Source organism: Nyctibius grandis, chromosome 8, assembly GCF_013368605.1.
Source record: "Nyctibius grandis isolate bNycGra1 chromosome 8, bNycGra1.pri, whole genome shotgun sequence".
NCBI classification, from domain to species: domain Eukaryota; kingdom Metazoa; phylum Chordata; class Aves; order Nyctibiiformes; family Nyctibiidae; genus Nyctibius; species Nyctibius grandis.
The window spans coordinates 38,028,531-38,046,419 of record NC_090665.1 but is presented as its reverse complement, the minus strand read 5'-3'; the positions used below and the strand labels follow the sequence as shown (position 1 = coordinate 38,046,419).

General features: G+C 54.9%; 1 protein-coding gene across 1 annotated transcript in view; it reads right to left on the bottom strand.

Moving 5' to 3' along the window:
* Positions 1 to 5,185: 5,185 nt before the first annotated feature.
* Positions 5,186 to 17,889, bottom strand: part of PTPRF (protein tyrosine phosphatase receptor type F) — a 255,569-nt gene continuing 242,865 nt past the window's right edge. The window contains exons 26-34 of the mRNA XM_068406730.1: positions 17,164 to 17,283; positions 15,908 to 16,062; positions 14,309 to 14,594; positions 11,228 to 11,406; positions 8,617 to 8,743; positions 8,264 to 8,389; positions 7,463 to 7,617; positions 6,865 to 7,000; positions 5,186 to 6,725 (exon numbers count right to left, since the gene is read on the bottom strand). Of these exons, the coding sequence (XP_068262831.1) occupies positions 6,657 to 6,725; positions 6,865 to 7,000; positions 7,463 to 7,617; positions 8,264 to 8,389; positions 8,617 to 8,743; positions 11,228 to 11,406; positions 14,309 to 14,594; positions 15,908 to 16,062; positions 17,164 to 17,283 (1,353 nt within the window). The 3' untranslated portion in view covers positions 5,186 to 6,656. The remainder of the gene's footprint in view (positions 6,726 to 6,864; positions 7,001 to 7,462; positions 7,618 to 8,263; positions 8,390 to 8,616; positions 8,744 to 11,227; positions 11,407 to 14,308; positions 14,595 to 15,907; positions 16,063 to 17,163; positions 17,284 to 17,889) is intronic.

The window sequence follows — 17,889 nt, the reverse complement described above, 5'->3', positions numbered from 1 at the left end:
GGCAGGCAGTCGCTAGGGGGCGGTTGCTAGGGAGGCCCAGCCCTGCCCGAGGCGCCTGGGGAGACCGGGCCGGGCCGGGCCGGGCCGGGCCCTCCACGGCGGTCACGGCGGGCGGGCCGCCTCCCCCCGCCTCCCCGTCCCCAGGGGCACCCGCCGGGGCTGGGGGCAGAGCCCAGGCCCGAGGGCAGCGCAGCTGCACGGCCTCAGAAGTGCCCAGGGGCGGCCCGGGCTGCGCGGGGCGCCCGGTGCTGCCCTCAGGGAGAGGCCGGGACGGACGGGCCGAGCGGGGACGGGAGCCCCGCCCGCCCGCGCAGCCGTTTGCTGTCAGAGGTGACAGGCGGCAGCGTGCAGTCCCCGTGCAGGGACCCGGGGCCCGCCCCGAGCGGCCGGCGAAGGCGGCTGGGCCCGGGGCTGGCGGCACGGGGCGCCCGGGGGCCTTGGCACCGCCCGCGGGGCACCTGGGGCGGGTGCAGCGCGGTCGGGCAGGCGCGGAGTCGGAAGCGCTGGGTGTTAATCTTGTGTAAATGGGTGCTCCGGTGAGCTAGTGGCTTTCGGGCACTGAATGGAGGCACACAATAGGCACGTGCCAATTGACCGTATTAACCGAACTAATTACACTCCTACAATTCCTGTGTGTAAGCAACGCCAAAGCACCGTTTGATACTATGCAAACTTTTGGCAGCGAACGCAACCTGGGGCTGGACCGGCGCCAGGCCCGGCCCGTGCGAGGGAGTTCGGCCAGCACAGCTCGGTCAGCTGGAAACGTGGACAAGTGCCCCGTGGCCCGAGTACGTTGCCGATAATCCACCGCCGTTGTGTGGAGGATCGGGAGCTGACAGCGTAGCTTTAGCAGCAAAGGCTTTCAAGTGTGGACAAGGCTGACCGCTTGACAGAGCCTGTCTAGGAATACTGACCCTCCTCTTGGCAGGGACTGGCTGCAATTTTTCACAGATCGTGTCGTGCTAAATGCTTTTTAAACGTGTAAGTGCCAATAGGCAACTTTGAAAGTAAGCACAACCCACATGAAAGAGCTTGTAACCACCCTCAGAGAAAACAGTCAGTCCCTCATGCCTAAATAAAACCTTAATTTCACTCTATGTTTCTCCTGACACACATTTCCTTCAGTGTTATACTATGGGCATGCGACAGCCCTGAAAATCTTACCAAAACAACATTCCAACACTGATATTTTTCTGTGGTTTGCTGACTTTCTGACCCGCTCAGTCTCCAAATTGCCAGGCAGATGGATCAGAACCCCAAAGTGGAATAAAATCACAGCAGTCACAACACTCAGCCTCCTACAGATGGAGGTACTAACGCAGGCAACTGTCAGGTAGCAGTTTTGAGACGAACGCTGCGTTTCTGGCCTTTCTGGTGGCCTGGCAGCTGCACTTGCTATCCCTTAGTCAAGAAATACCAACTTTCTAATATCAGGAGACACGAGCCAGTCTTTTTATGATGACAAGTGGTAAAATGTTGCTGTGAGCAGATGTGTAGGCAGGAAGGCTTGATAACATATAATCGTTACTGTGGACTGAGGTTACTTACGAAAACTGGCAAAAGGACAACAATGAGATTTTAATTGGAGCAATCAGAATTTTTCCTGCTCTCAGAAGTGAACCAGGTCAGAATAGGCAAAAAAGGAGGGGGAGGGGTGTCACTCTTAACTGGAAGCTTTACAAATGAAAATGGCAACGTTGCTGAGAACAAGAAATGCCAGGACTGTGGGGGAAGGAGTTGCCAAGCTACTGTGCAGGGTAAGCTCAGATTTGTTCAGTAGTGCAGCTGTTTCTTTTCCTTATTTAACAACTGTTTTGCCCTTGAAAAATAAAATTTAAAGTAATGGAATCACAAAGAGCAAGTGCTTGGGCAGGATGGTATTTGGACTAGTTGATCTTTAAAGGTCTCTTCCAACACAAACCATCCTATGAGCCTATGATTTAGCATCACCAGGAGGCAAGCCAAGCCTAGGCAGGGCCTACACAGCTCTCTTGCTCCAGGTATCAATAGAATGAATAAAAAAAATGAAAATAGAAAGAGCAGAAGAGCACCTCAGTGCCCAGGAATGCACCTTTGCCCAGCTGCCATTTAGCTGCTGTCCCACCTGCCAACCGGTGCCCTTTACAAAGCTGCTCATCTGAGGCTGCATTAGGGCTACCTGGTACAATTGAGGAATGGAAAATTTTCACTAGGAAAAAAAAAGAAACAAAACCCAACACAACCAGCAGTAACTACCCAGCTCCATTGCTCAGTGCGAATAGAGAGACTCCAAAGGAAAGAAGCCAAATGCTGCCGTACAGCACCGTCTCGTCACCGTTCCCTTCAGATCTGGAGCACAGCATGGCACTGTGTAGCCAGGCTGATACCAGATGGAAGCAGAAGTCTCAAACATAACAATGAATATGAGGCAAAAAAATGCCATCTAGGGTAAATCCTTTCTGGGCAGAGAAAGTTGAGCACTGCAGCCCAGGCATGGCAGTGCCAGGCCCTGGGAAGAGGCAACACGGCTGTGCCTGGAACATGGCACAAGCCAGGGCACTGGCTATGAGGGCAGACCAGGTTAGCATCCCTGTCTGTCTACTGTATGTGGTTAGTCTTTTTTTTTTTTTCTTGTTCCCCTTTTATTTTGTGAGATATGCAGAGATAAAGGGAAATAAATGTTAAAAGAATAAGCCCTTTTAAATTGATATGACTCCATCCCCTTTGGAACGGTGTTGGCTGTGTGAGGAGGCTGGGGGTGTGGGACTTCCCCCCACCAGGCAGCCACTGCCTTTGCCACTCCCTGACCTGGCTGTCCTCTGAGATCCTGGGCGTCCCCTTGTCAAGGTGGCACGTCCTCACGGGGCCTCCAGGCCCCCTCTGTGCTCTGAGCCTTTCTTGGCCCTGTGAAGCCAGCACGAGGCTTTGGCCACGTGGCTTCACCTCTGCAATCTAAGTGCACCTACACAGTGTCTACCCAGCAATAGTCTTCCTGCAGTGGTCCGGGCTCGGTCATGTTATTCCCTCACGGTCATGGTCCGTGCTGAGATGCTTGTTCTCCCTCTCCCTGCCTCCTCCGGTTTCTACTCGGTCCATGGGCAAGCTCACTGACCACCCGAGAAGGTTGTGCTGTGCCTTACACATGGCAGGCAGAGAAGTGGAGCCCACAAAGGCGATCAGTTGGGAGTGTTTGTTCCCTGATGTTTTCTCTGGGCCGGTTGTAAAGGGTTTGGGCTGCGAACACATCATCAAATGGGGAGGGAAGCCCCAAGTGTTGTTGGACAAGGAGAAAGAAGGTACATGCGCATGTGCCTGTGCTTACAGACAAGTGTTCTGGCAACTGCTGTTTTCGGTGAGAGCAAATCATTGCTTTAGAAGCCACACACAGACTAGAGGTTCGTGCTGCACACGTGGCAGTGCCTGGTGAGGGCTCTGTGAGTGGCACATCCACTACATCGGCACCAGCTGTAGTTTAGCGGCACAGCCAAGGATTCTTGCTGCAACGCAGGCAGGTGCTCGCTGCTCGCTTCCCAGCTGGCCGGCTTCCTGAAGCGCAGTGGCTAGCATGGCGTCCTTCCTCCACAAATGCACCCGTGTACGAGCAGGTGCACGCTTGGCCGCGGAGCCCTGCCACCCTGGGCCCTGGCAGCGATGCAGAGCAAAGCGTGCCAATGCCGGCGGTGCTGGCACATGCATGCGTGCACATATCTGCACGTGTGCTGCCTCACAAGGGCAGGAGTGTGCTTTGCCCTCGGATGAGTGGGGCTGCCCAACAGCAGAGCCAGGGAAAGGCTCCATCAGCCTCAGGTCACCCCGGGGGGTGAAGAACTGGGGTAGGAACGAGCTGCGTGAGGGGGAAACACCATTTTGCATCTGGCACCTGCTCAGACACTGGTCTGGCCTGGCAGGAAAGGCCACGTGTGGCTGAGCTCCAGCAAAGTCAGCGGGGAGTCAGTAAGAAGGTGCCCATAGTCACGTTGGGGAAAAGCTCACCAGTTTGTCTGCCACACACTCCCACCCATCGTGCACATGCTGCCCAGGGCAGATTTGGCTTCCTCAGGAAGGATGGACAGGCCATGGCACCCTGGCCCATGTGGTTCTGCCCCATGCACTGGCCTTTCCCTCGCACGCTTGTGCTGTTTGCAGGTGCTGCTCTCTCCAGGAGCCGGCACTGACGTGGGGGTTTGCAGTTCACATGAAGGAAAGGCTGGGGCTCGCCGGCCCACGCAGAGCGGGCACAGCCGCGTGCCTTGGCGGGTGTCTTACACCTGAACATACCCGGGTGCTGCTCTGCAGTTAGGAGTCAGGTGAGGGTTTTACTGCTGAGCAGTAACTTTGCATACACAACTGTGCTCAGTGCCACAGAACAGCGTTACTGCAGCATCCCAGGAGGCTGGCAACGTCTCAGCCCTATCCAGGACTGATATTGCCACCAAACCCACTGCCACCAACCCCTCTCTTTCCTGCAAACCCACCAGCAAAGTCCAGCCTGGTCCTGCAGCCAGCTCGCTGGCAGGGAAGGGGGTGCAGGTAAATGTGCTTCCAGCAAAGCTCAGCATCATCCCAGGGCTATATCCTGCTACATCCTGGGGTTCTCTGAGGATTAGTAACTGGCAGTAGTGCAGGTGGGGAGGGCAGGTCTCAGGCCCCAGCCACTACTGGGACAGCTTGTGCAGAGCATGGCCTGGGCAGAAAGGGACTACTGGCCTCCTCCTGCTGGGAATGATCTGTTCTTTGGGAAGTGGAGGGGACTCAGAGGGGGCCATGCAAAGACAGGCTTGTCAGGAGCCATTCCTGGAGGTGCCAAGGACTCTTGGTACACCCTGGTATGGCTGCAGGTGGGCAGGAGGTGAGCACACATGTGCACAAAGGGGGTTGTCACAGACGGTCTCCGAGCTCCCTGCCTGCACAGGGTCCCTGCGGGAAGCATGGGGCACTTGTGGCTGGGATGTGCCCATGGGAAAGAACTTCTCTGGCAACAGGCTGGGGAGCATGCCCACCTCCTGGAGAATCTATCACCTCTCCTTATTGCTGAAGAAACAGACAGCAAAGCCAGCTTGTATGAAACCCGATTATTCAAATTTATTAACATCAAGAATTATGCAATGATGCTGTAGATTTTTTTTTTATTATTAACAAATAGAAAACAGACTGTATACAACAGTGACCCCTACAGCACTATGCATCCACAAGGTAAAAATGAATGTGTCCTCCAACATTACCAACCCTGGATTGCTGATTTCAACATAGCTTGGATTCTTAACATTCGGAATACATGTGATAATACAATTAGATACCCTTCCACCACCTTTATTCATAACTCAATGCACTCGAAAGAGGGCTGCTCACTCCCTGTCTTTAGTGCAAGCGCGATATAGTAAGGAGTATTAATATATAGTACCATTAAATTAAGTCCAGTAGTCTTGCCACATTGGTTCATTAGAACGTCCTGAAGTAGCGGAAAGTACAATATTCTAGTGACTTTTAACGTTTGCAGAATAGCAGAAATTATAGATACACCCAACCTCTGAAGCCATGTGTACTCCCCTCCCCTTCCCTGCAGTACCCTGCTTTCCAAAGAGAGCCAGCCCGGCTCCGCTCTGGGGACGGCTGGCCTTGTGCTCCTTGCCTTTGTAAATGCTCCGATGCCCTTCACCGGTGAGAGGTGACAGAACGGCGCTTGCACTCCCAGAACCGCTGGATTAACAAAAAGGGCCGTGTCTCGCTCTTTCTATACCCTCCCTGGGGCAGTGTGGGACCCGCTCGCTTCTCCTGCCCCCTTCCCAGTGAGACATACAAAAAGAGGCTCCAAAGCCTGGAGCCCGGGATGTTGGGTCTCTCACAAACAAGGCAACGACAACTCACCTCATATCGGGATCTGCCAGTACACACGGTCACTGGATTGGTTTAACACGCATCGTAATAGGACTGAACAGTTTCCAGCTGACAAAGGGGACCGCTTCTCTGGCGACCCCACATGCCCTCCCAAACCCAAACCTACTCAGGAAGTAATAGGGGGAAAGGAAAGGCTAAAAAAATAATTGGTAGCTTGGGTCCAGTTCCATGAAATTTCATATTCTACAAAGGATTAAAAAGCAGCCTACGGGGAATGGAGCCGGGCAGGAACCACAAGCCAGCTGCTGCAAATTACCAAGGAAGCTGCACTAAAATGGGCAGAACCAGCAGTGACTGGGCTGAAATAAACACAGGGCAGTAAAAAATGTAAAAGCAAAAGAAAATTTAAAAAAAAGAACCCAACTCCCAAAGGTTTGGCATGTCCAGTTCTGCTTGGGCAAAACATTAAGACTTGAAAAAAATAAAAAATAAAGAGAGAGGAGATTATAAAAACCACTAGTAACTATTTTACATGTTTAAAAAAAAGATCCCATTCCACCCACCTAAAGCCTCACTGTGAAATGCAGTCGCATGAGAGAGGGCGAGAGATGCACACGAGCAGAAATTCAGCCAGAGACTGGAAATGCTTCTGGAGTCGGATTCCCTCGTTTGGCTCTGGGGCGAAGTTCCTAAATGAACTGGTCAGAACTGGTTGGCGTGGAGATCTGCTGCCTGGGCAGCACCTCCGTCTGTACAGAAGGACTGAGGAATGGGCGGCTCTGGCTCAGAGGGACCCATCTCCACTCCTGGACATCCCCACCGCGACTGGAGGAAAGCACTAGTTACGTTGCATAGTGGTCGAAGCTGCCGAGATACTCCAGTGCCGCTCTGTAGCACAGCTGGTACTGGTCCTGCAGGGCAGCAAGGGGGGGAAGCGTGAGGAGCGGGGACCCAAGGACATCGGGCAGCAGGGTTGCACATCCAGAGATGCTGGCTCCTCTCTCTTCTGCCACAGATCTCCCACCACCCTGGGGAGGAGGGGACACTCACCTCTGTCTGCACCATGGCTGGCCGCTGTGTCCGCAAGGTCTTCACTGTCTGGAACATGTCCACCACCCCTTCGTAGCGCATCCTCTCCAGCACGATGCTGAGCGTGATAAACACGCCTGTGCGCCCGACCCCAGCACTGCATGGAGGGAGCAAAAGGTGCCATTAGAGACCTGCCAGTCCCAGCGAGGCTCTGCAGAGCTCCTAGGCGTGGTGCAAGAATATGGAGCATGGGGACATGCTCAGGGGAGCCAGGAAAGGCCACAGGGACATTGAGAGGTGCCCTCTCAGCCCCATTGGGCCCACCAATTCTACCTTGCCTCTGGGGCAAGCTGCTGTGGCACCCTGCCCTGCCCAAGGACTCTTCCAAGGAGCTACAAATCAGTACCACCAGGACACTGGGTTCATGTAGTCACCTGGCAGAAAGGCTGCCAATGGCACCCCTGAATGCTGCCGCCTCCTCATTCCCTGCCTGCCTCCTGCCAGTGGTATGGAGGGGCACCAAGTGCAAGGGAGCTGGCAGCTGCCAGGGTAAGCAAGGTAGGGGACATCTCCGAGGGCTGATGAAGGTAGAGGTGGGTGCTGATCTGTCCCCACTCACCTGCAGTGCACCGTGATGGGCCCGTCCTGCCCGAACTGCTCCTTGGTCTTGTGCACCTGCCCGATGAAGTCGATGAAGCCCTCTCCTGTCTTTGGCACTCCCTGCTCAGGCCAGTCTGTGAACTGAAACTGGCGGATGGTCCGCGACTGGCCGTCCTGCAGAGACAGGGGTGTTAGATATGAACTGTGGGTGAGGAGACAGCAAGAGGAGCTGATCTTGCTCGCCTCAGCACTGGTGCTTCTGACCTGCTCTCAGACCCCCTGGCCCATGCCAGGCAAGAGGGTTCACAGGCCATGGATGAACCTAGGCAGATCTTTCGCTGAGCGTTTGGGGCCTGCCTCTGCTCTCCCATGTTCACCCCAGGGCGGCTGAGCTGAGCAGGGCTTTGGACCCTGTAGGGTCTGTTTGGTCAGTGTCCTGGTCCTGTTTGGGGCCCAGCTCCACCCCAGGACCACATTCACTGTCACACGGGGGTCCTGCACCTGCTCAGATGCTGCACATAGAGACTCCAGGGACAGGGGAGCCAGTGTTAAACGCTTGCCCAAGTACGCAGCACAGGCAAGGCAGGGTCTGGTGCTGATAGGGAACCCTGAGCTGCTCACCGGGGCTGACACAGCTGGCAAGACAGAACTTGCGGTGAGAGCAGCAGCAGGTGAGGGGCAGCAGCCCCTTCTGCCTGCAGTAAAAGGCAGCACCTTGCTTTCCGGTTCCTCCAGGAGCTGCTGAACGCTGCCTTCGCTGGCCTGGGCAGGGCAGAGGCACAGGAGGCAGGGGAGCTAGGGAGCCAGCAGTTGCACTCACCCTGGCATCCGTCACCTTGAACTCCCGGAGGATGTACTGTGGCATGTTGTACTCTGCCATGGGGTCCACCACGAAGTACTGGTACCGGGCAGAGCGCTCCGCGGGCCAGTACTGATGGCACTTCTCCTGTGGGTGAGAAGCACGGTGAGACGCGAGCACCAACAAGCTGCTGCTCTTCCCTCCCGCTCCCTGGAAGCATACGTGGCTGTGGGGCCACAGGGTCAGCCACAGGACATGCCAGCAGCAGGCTGGCCCAGAGCGGCTGATGCAGGGGTCAGACGGGGGTGAGCTGAGAGGTTGTGCCCACAGACAGTAGCCACACAGCCCCCTTCTCCCCTGAGCAGGATTCGTACCCGGCCCATCTCGCGCAGCTTTGTCAACATCACCACGATGGTGGAGTTGTGCTCCCAGAGCATCCGCCAGAAATCCTCTGTGGTCTCGGCCAGCGGTCCCTGCGTGGCGATGTAGGCCTTCTGCTGCCTGTGACAAACATAATGGTGCTGAGACCAGCTCCTGGGAGGTGGGCAGCTGCTGCTTCCGAGGGCTGGTGGGCCGGAGGCAGCGACCCTGTGCAGCAGGCAGCAGGGCTGACAATGCAGCTGCAGGAGACAGGTCTCCAGGACTAGCCACGGACTCGGGGGGAGGGATGAGCCTGCCCAGAGCGTCTTCTAAGTGCTCCCCACAGATGCAGTGAGCACCACTGGGTGCAGGATCCAGGAAGGCTGTTAGTCCTTGCTGGGGTGACAGTGTCCCCAGCCCAGCCTCTCCCTGCTGCTTGTCCCTAGTGCTGCTGCACCGAGAGCCTTCTCGGCACCCAGGCCCAGGTGACCAGGCTGCCAGCACCCATCCGGGCTGGGAGGGGGGGCTGTGCTTGGGGACAATCCCAGCAGCACCCCCAGGTTCCTGCAAGTTTACTCTCTGCAGCACCCACCGTCATTCCCATTGCATGGGAAGACACAGAGCAACTGAATCAGGTCACCCGGATCGCGCATGCCAGCTAATAACTAGGCCAGTGTGGGAACCACCAATACCATTTTGCCAACTTTTCTGAAGCTTCCACATTTGTTCTCGGTTCCACTGCGAACCAGAGCATCTCTCCAAACGTCCCGTGTGAAAGCAGAGCCTGAGCTGCCCCAGCCTGGCACCCACCCTGAAGAAAGCACCCTTGGTGCTTTGGACTCTGAGAAGGGCCAGCTCCTTGGCTTGCGGAGTGCCCAGCCTGGCACGCCGGTGCTGCCTGCGAGAGCTGGTCTGGCACCGCACAGGCAGTGGAGACACGGTCTTGTGTCACCACAGCGAGGCGCTGGAGCCCGTGGGATGGGGGATGGCATCCTCCTGGCCGGCATGTCATCTGTCCGCTGGTGCTAAAAACTAATGAATGTGCTGCAGGACAGCTGAAATGTGCAGGATGAAGACAGGGGCTGCTTCAAGGTGGATTTATAAGACATAATAAAAAGCAGGGAGTGAGGGTTCAGAACGAAACAAAAGAGCTAATAAAGATGCAGCATCAGTGATGTCTGCAGGACCTTGGGCCAACTGATCTCTCTAGATAATACCGAGAAGATTGCTCGGTTCAAAGGAAAGGACAGGAAGAGGTACCAGCACTCTTCAGGGATGGGGTAGGTAGTACATGAAATGGTACCACCTGCTGTGCTGGCAGCCCTCCCTCCGCAGCATCACCGAGGGGCAAAACCAGCATCGCTCTTAATCAGCTCTGGAGCCAGGGCTCTGGGGCTGCAGCCCGCCTGTCAGGCACGGGGCTGCCAGGGCCAGCGCGCCGGCAAGCGGCCATGTTAATGACGCGGTGCTGGACGGCGCGGAGCCACGCGGGCAGGAGGGAGCGGAGACTGCTCCGTGGCAGCTTTTCTCCAGCCCCTTCATCCTTCCCCATTACTCTGTCCCACCCCGAGGGAGCCTGGCTCGCTGTGGTTTTGCTGTGTCAGGACGCTCCCAGGGTTGCTCCCCAGCTGCTCCCTGCCCACTCTTGCCTCCACGTAGCCCTTCCCCTTGGGAACCGTTCCCGGACTCAGCTGCTGGAGCAGGGACAGAGGCAGAGAGCTGCTGGCCTGGCTGCACCAGCATCTGTTCCCTTTGGCAGTGCCTGTTGCTCCGGGGAGGTCAGCAGCCCATCAGAAGCATTTGGGCAGAGCCAAGCTGGAGGGGGAGTGTGCCACATCCATCATTGTATCCCCCACTCCTGCACTGGGTGACCCTACTGCAACGGTGCACAGAGAGATGACAGGAATGAGCCTTGTATGCGCGTTGTTGGGATTCGGTCTGGATTATTGTCTGGGGATTGGCTGGGAAGGAGATGTGGCCACTGGGCTGTTTCCCTGCATTCTCCTCTCCTGGCACTTAGCATCTGAGAGTGTGATACCAGCAGATAGATACAGAAACCATAAGTATTATTGCCCTACTAGATCTTAATTTGTGCTTTCTAAGAGGTATCCTGGGGAGCAGAACCCAGTGACGGGCTCGCCAGTGTCCAGCACCAACCCTGCCTGACTCCCCCCAGAACCAACACATGGGACAATGAGCCTTGGGCTGCTGCCTGGATCAGCCATGCAGCGCAAGCACACTTCTACCTCGGGTTGCTACACCTAGTGAGGGGGGGCAGCTTTGCGTTAGGTGCTGCAGATACAAACCACATGCCCAGGGATGCCTACCAAAAGATCCTATAAACCTCCGCAGGAGCCAGCACAGCTTCCCACCCCAGCCACGTGGGCATGTGCCTACAGCAACACAAGCCAGCCTGGCAGCGCTCACTCACTAGAAGTCTTCACACATGGTAACTATAGGCATTGGAGCGTCTGAGAAGATGCAAATAGATAAAATGCAACAAAGTGATCCCCAGCCCACCTCTAGGCAGCCAGGACCAGTCCTTGGGAAAGAGGAGAAGGCAGCTCTGCCAAGGTTCCCAAGCAGGCAGGATGGGCTGGCCCAGGCACCTAAGGTGGCCCTTACCTGTACCCATCTATGAAGCTGGCATTGATGTAATCGGAGCCCTCGACACCCCGGATGGGCTGCAGACAGACTCTTGTCAGCTCGTATGGCATGATGTTCACGAGGCGGTTCTTGAATTTGTTGCACGGGAGGTTGGCACTGATGAAACGTGAGGTATGTGCTTTAGAGTTGGCCAGCAGCTGAAAGAGGAATCACAGAATCACACAGTCAACCAGGTTGGAAGAGACCTCTGGGATCATCCAGTCCAACCATTGCCCTGACACCACCATGTCAACTAGACCGTGACACTAAGTGCCATGTCCAGTCTTTTCTTAAACACATCCAGAGATGGTGACTCCACCACCTCCCTGGGCAGCCCGTTCCAATGTCTAATGACCCTTTCTGAGAACAAATCCTTCCTAATGTCTAACCTGAACCTCCCCTCGTGAAGCTTGAGGCTATGTCCTCTTGTCCTATCGCTAGTTGCCTGGGAGAAGAGGTCGACTCCCACTCTGCTACAACCTCCCTTCAGGTAGTTGTAGACTGCAATAAGGTCATCTCTGAGCCTCCTCTTCTCCAGGCTAAACAACCCCAGCTCCTTCAGCCGTTCCTCGTAGGTCATACCCTCCAGACCCTTCACCAGCTTGGTCGCCCTCCTCTGGACTCGCTCCCAACAGAGGGACGATCGCTTCCCTAGACCGGCTGGCTACACTATTCCTAATAGAGGCCAGGATGCCATTGGCCTTCTTGGCCACCTGGGCACACTGCTGGCTCATGTTTAGCCGGCTGTCGATCAGCACCCCCAGGTCTCTTTCCACTGGGCTGCTTTCTAACCACTCTTCCCCCAGCCTGGAGCGCTGCATGGGGTTGTTGTGGCCAAAGTGTAAGACCCGGCACTTGTTCTTGTTGAACCTCATGCCGCTGGTCTCGGCCCATCTATCTAACCTGTCCAGATCCCTCTGTAGGTCCTTCCTACCCTCCAGCAGATCGACACTGCCACCCAGCTTGGTGTCATCTGCAAATTTGCTGAGGGTGCACTCAATCCCTACGTCTAGATCATCTACAAAGATATTGAACAGCACCGGCCCCAGAACTGAGCCCTGGGGAACACCGCTAGTGACTGGCCGCCGGTTGGACTTTGCCCCATTCACCACCACTCTCTGGGCTCCGCCATCCAGCCAGTCTCCATCTCCAGGAGGAGACATGTCAGACCCCTGCTGCAGATGCAGCAGTCTGGGGGCAGAATCGGGACCCTGGCAGCAGGGCAGGCAGGAGTCCCTCTGATCATGCAGCCACTCTCCCTCCTCTGATCAAGGGACAGTCGCTGGGGGCCAGGTCTTTCCGGACTAGATGAAGGGCTCTGCCACCATGTTCTGAGGAGGCTGCACCCAGCTGCTCTATTTCACAGTCATCAGTCTGTTTTTCAGCACCGCGTCGGCCCCTCTGCCATGGCACTGCACACCTAGGCATGGCACGGCCTCGTGGCTGGCTTTGGGTGCACAGCTGTAGGTGACAGCAGGGGAACCACCTGCGCTGACCTGCTGGCACAGACCCAAAGCCACACATTGCGGAGTGGAGACCCACAGCAGCTCTCTGACCCACAAAGGGCCGGGACAGGAAGCTTTGTACCTCACTGAACCAGGGATGCACGCCTGTCAGGGAAGGAAAGCTTTCCACCTTCCAACAATGTGTTGCTATTTACTTCTCACCCCAGAAGAACCCAAGAAAAATGTGAGAATTGTGACAGTTTTAGGCAAAGAAGATCTATTTTGGGTTACTGTGAGACATTTTATGGTTCTCTTTGAGCCATGTAAACTGGAGTAATGGTAAATGTGTTACTTAGATCTGCTGGTGAGACATTAAAACAGAAGTCCCTTTTTTTTTTTTTTTCCCCTTTTTATTTCCTTTTTTTTTTCCCTTCCTCAAAAGACTCTCTGCAGCGTCTCCAGAGCCATCCTTCTTTCTATGTGTGGCAGCTGGTCCTTGGCAGAGGCTCCCTGCAGGACAGGGTTGCTCTTTGGAGAGTGATGCAGCCATGTGAGGCCCTCCCATACCCTGCTCCCCAGGGTTTCCCACGCAGTGGACACTGCCAGGGCACAGAGAGGGGCAAATTTTATTACTGTTCTAAGGAGACTCTTGGAAAAAAATCAAATTTTTGTCTTTCTTACAACAGAGTTGCTAGAGTTGAGCCTAACTCTGTGGCCCTCTTGAGGGGTTTCTCAGGGCAGGTGTCACCATGAGATACTAATGCAGCATGTTCTACTGTTCCAAGCCCAGGACACCAGCAGCTCTGGTACCACAGAACAGAGCTGCTCAGCTATTCCCAGTTTACGCAGTAAGTCAATATTTTGCCTCTCCTGTTCTTTTGTCACTTGGAGGGAATCCCCAGGGTGAAGCTGTATTGCTGCAGTTCATTTCACAGCCTGCAAGGTCTGCTGCCTCCCTGCATGAGCTATATTCCCCTGCATAAGTTCAGTGGACTAATGCACCTCATCTGAGAATATGGGTACTTACCAGAGCTCACTTCCATCTCCAAGGCTGTAATAAATATCTGCAGTTGGCATTCACAGATACAGATAGCAAAATGTGGGCTTGGCTTCTTAAAAACAGTGTGCCTTAAAACACTGCCTTCACCAATTCTAGACACTGAGGCTTGGTGTCGAGGTGGTTAAAAGATAGCAGAGCTCAGCATTGAAGAAATGAGGCTATAAAACGTCTCACATATTTAAATTGGACCTGTTTCCAGACAAGTTGTTCACAGTAACATCAATTATCACTAACACGATCTGCATCTGATTTCAGATGCAGCTCCTGCCGCACAGTGAACCTAGAGCAGAACGTGCTGCTGAGAACTGCGCATCCATCTGCCTTTTATATCCTCCCCAGAAGCTGCCAATCCAGGGGGGACCATGGCCGACACAAGCTTTACAATTCAAATGTATTTTAAATCACTGCCTACCTGGTTTAGAAACACACAAAACAATAACTGTCTGTACCAATCCATGGCTCCCCTCTCCCAAGCCCTGGACGAACGGCTTGGTGGGGCTGTGCGGGCAGAGACAGGGTGCCAGGGAAGGGGGATGCTGGGGCTCTGCCACCAACCTTGAATTCCAGCTCCATTGCAGTAACGCTCTCGCCTGGTGGCACCTGGGTCAGCTTCTGGATGTGAGCAAAGAGGTTGCGTGCAGGCACCTCGGTATTGCCACACGTGGCTGCCTCCAGCAAGGCCTCGTGGATGAAGATGTACTGGTCCTCTGTCTGCACCATGTAGTTGCGCTGAGAGCGCATGCATGTCACATGGCCGTAGATGTCCACGGTCTTCTCATGCTTCATCCGCTCCAGCATGGCATCAATGACAATGAAGCAACCAGTTCGGCCCACGCCAGCACTGTGGGAACAAAGCACGTGGCCTGAGATGACACTGTCTCCTACAGGTGCCACCCGAGCTCTGCTCTTGCTTAAGAGAGCACCCAGACCTAGAGCGCACAAAAGGGAGTAAAGGCTGCTCCCCACACTGAGGGCTAACGAGCTGTGCCCCAAACAAGAGGTGACAGGAGGAGCGAGGGAGAGAGGCACTGGAGAATGTGGGAGGCTACTCAGCCCTTCTGCTGTCCCCCTTTCACTGATGGAGCGGAAAGGACATGGTGTCACTCTGCTGGTCCCTGCGGTGGCTGGCAGCACCGCCACAAGAGAAGGAGAAATGTGTTTAACAGGCAGGAGAGTGACAGTGTACGTGCATGAAGTCAGAAGACTTGAAGTCCAGGCTGGGCCCTGGCACCAGTGAAGCCCATAATTTCAAGCCTGTTTGTCCCCTAACCTGGGTCACTGTTTCCTAACCTGTAAAACGAGACCAGCCAGCTCAAGGGTGGAAAGCAGAAAGGTGAGGTCACACACACTACGCTGAGCCCTTTGCTCGAGCACCGGATGCCTCTCCAAGTCTGTTGGAAGGGCAGTAGCAATCCCCAAACTACTCACCCTGAAAGCACCCTGAAAACAACAGACACGCTGTCGTGACATGTAAACACAAGCAGAGATAGGGCACTAGACATTTCCTCATTTATGGTGCAAGTCAGATCCTTAACAGGGCTTTAATACAGCTTGTTTGTGTGTTAATTATACCCTACTCCCATCTGAAACAGAGCATGAAAGAAGAGCATTAAACACTGCTGGTAAGGCGTATGCTGGAACAGCAATGATGGAGTGGTTTGTTCAGTAATAGTCCCCACTTGGCTGGTACAGATAAATCTTCCCTGGATAAGATGCTGAACCGTAGTAGACTAATATTTTGCTTAAAGAGCTGCCTTTCTACCCTGCGAAAGAATTCTACTGTAAATACTACGTATGAATGTTTGTAGAGGTCACTGCATACATGCCTGTCAATGATGTGCCTCTGAAAGGTACCACCTACTCACGCTGGGCACAGATCACTTCATTTTTAAATAGTACTTGCAGTTTTGCAGGGAAAAAAGTGTTTTCTGAGGCTCTCCATACAGCAGTGCTGTTTAATATGTCAGAGCAGTAGCAATACAAATGTCACCACTGCATTACCGCTGCTGGTTGCTGTCCTGTTCCCAGCCCAAGCATGCAGTGCAGGTAATGCTGCCATGAAACCTTCCCTGCAGGAAAAGGAAACTATGCCTTTAGCTGGACAGGTTAAAGCTCCTGCAGCCAGAAGGCACATGTCCAGGTGCACAGTCCTACCTGCAATGGACAACCATGGGCCCAGCATCTGGTGGGTTACAGGCCTTGACCCGCCGCAGGAAAGCTAGGATCGGGGTAGGGTATTCTGGTACCCCGTGATCGGGCCAAGCCATGAACTGGAACTGTCGCAGCTCTCGCTTCTCACTGGAGCCATTCTGTTGAAGACAAAGAGGAGTGGTTTTGCATAAGAGCAGTCTCGTCCTAGGAGGGGAACCCACTGACGGGGTATCAAGGTACCTAGCTGGCTGGGTAACAACAGGCACATAATGCTGCGTGTGACCATGCATGTATTGGGCTTTTGCCACTGAAAATTTGGAGGCAAAATGTAGGCTTCTTACAAGGCTTCTGTACACACAGATGCTCTGTCGAAAGCCAGCTGAGCAGAGCAGAGCAGCTCAGCAGGAGCAGAGCAGACTGAAGGGAGGGTGAAAGACTCCTTTCTGCACAGCTTGGGGTCACTCCCTACGTACTCACTGCACGTTCAGGGGAAAATGGGCACAGGGCATGGAAGGGCCACAACAGCCAGTTCCCTCCCTGCTCCTCTGCATCATGGGATGGCCGATCAGCCCCTGTCTGCAGACACTGCCCTGCTCCTGTCTCTGATCTCAGCTTGGCTGAGTGATCTGTGCAGCAATGCGGTAGGACTGGCTGGGTGACTGCTGGGGAAGAGATGCCTCCCTGGGGCGTGAGCGTGTCCCCATCGCACAAGCTGTGCTCTCTGCCGGCGTGGCCCAGACCCAGTCAGGCATAGAGGCAGCCCGCTGCACTGTTTGCATTGCCGTGACAGTGCTGCGAGCGCTGCCCCCAGGATTTCCAAACGCTAATGAGGTACGCAGCAGGCAGGAGAGAAGGGCTTGCGCACACGTCAGCACGGCCCCTCTATCTGCATTATTAGTGACAGGAGTGCTAAAAATTCACTGCTTCCCATGTTGTCCCTCTAATGGGAGGACAGCTGTTACCTGTACACTCGCCAGAGGCAAGCACGGCCCCTGCTCTGGGGCCCATCACAGGGTCTGAATGCACACAGAAGAGCATCAGGCATCCTGGCCAAAATCCAGTGGTGGCCAGATACACAACCTGCAGCCTGTCTCCCGCTGCAGCCCAGCTGTGAGAAATGGCCCATGTGTGGACTAGCCACATGTTTGGCCAAGCCAGGCACAGCTGGTGGCCTCTGCCTGTGTGCCGTGCAGCACCCTGTAGCATCGGGGAGCGTCTCTGCATTACCTGGAGCAGGAACAGCCCAGCCAGCACCATACCTTGTACAGTGCAAAGGTGCGGACGGTGTAGGTTGCCAGCTCAACTGTGTCCAGCAGCGTCACCTGGATCATCCCATAGGTTTCCGTACCCCGGCTTGGCCAGTACTGGTCACACTTTACCTGTGGGGAGGAGAGGAGAAAGAGTCAGTGCTTGGCTGCTGGCTGGGGCATTTGGGGTGAGGAACAGGGCTCTGAGCTTCAAAGGGTAAAGACAGAAAAGAGCCTCTGTGCAGGAGGCCCCAAACACCCAGATTTCCTTCTCCCGGAGTGTCCCAATCCCCAGCAGAAAGGCAGCACACCCTGGGCTCCTTTCCACAAGATTCATATTCAAACAGGGATTTTTTTTTCCTAGAGCCACTGGTAGGAAGCGGCGAAGGGGGCCAGGCCACCAGACACAGCAGCAAGAGCAGCACCAGGTACGAACACAGTCAGCAGCAATTGCTAGCAGTGATTCGTGCCTGCCGTAATTTTTCTTCTCTGCCCCCTGTTTGGGAAGATGGGGGTCTTTGGGGCTGTGCTTGCTGCATCCCCCTGCCTGAGCTCCGCCTGGATGGAAAGAAGGTTGGCAGCTGCCGGTTGGTGGGAGGAGAGATGGTGAAGCAGGGCAGGGGAAGCCGTGGTTCCCCTGGGGAAGGCTCTGCTCAAAAGGCAGCTGAGGTGAGGGAGATCTAGCCTGTATCCCCCCGCAGCTCCCTGCCACCCTAGCCCAAAGTCCTCAACCCACAG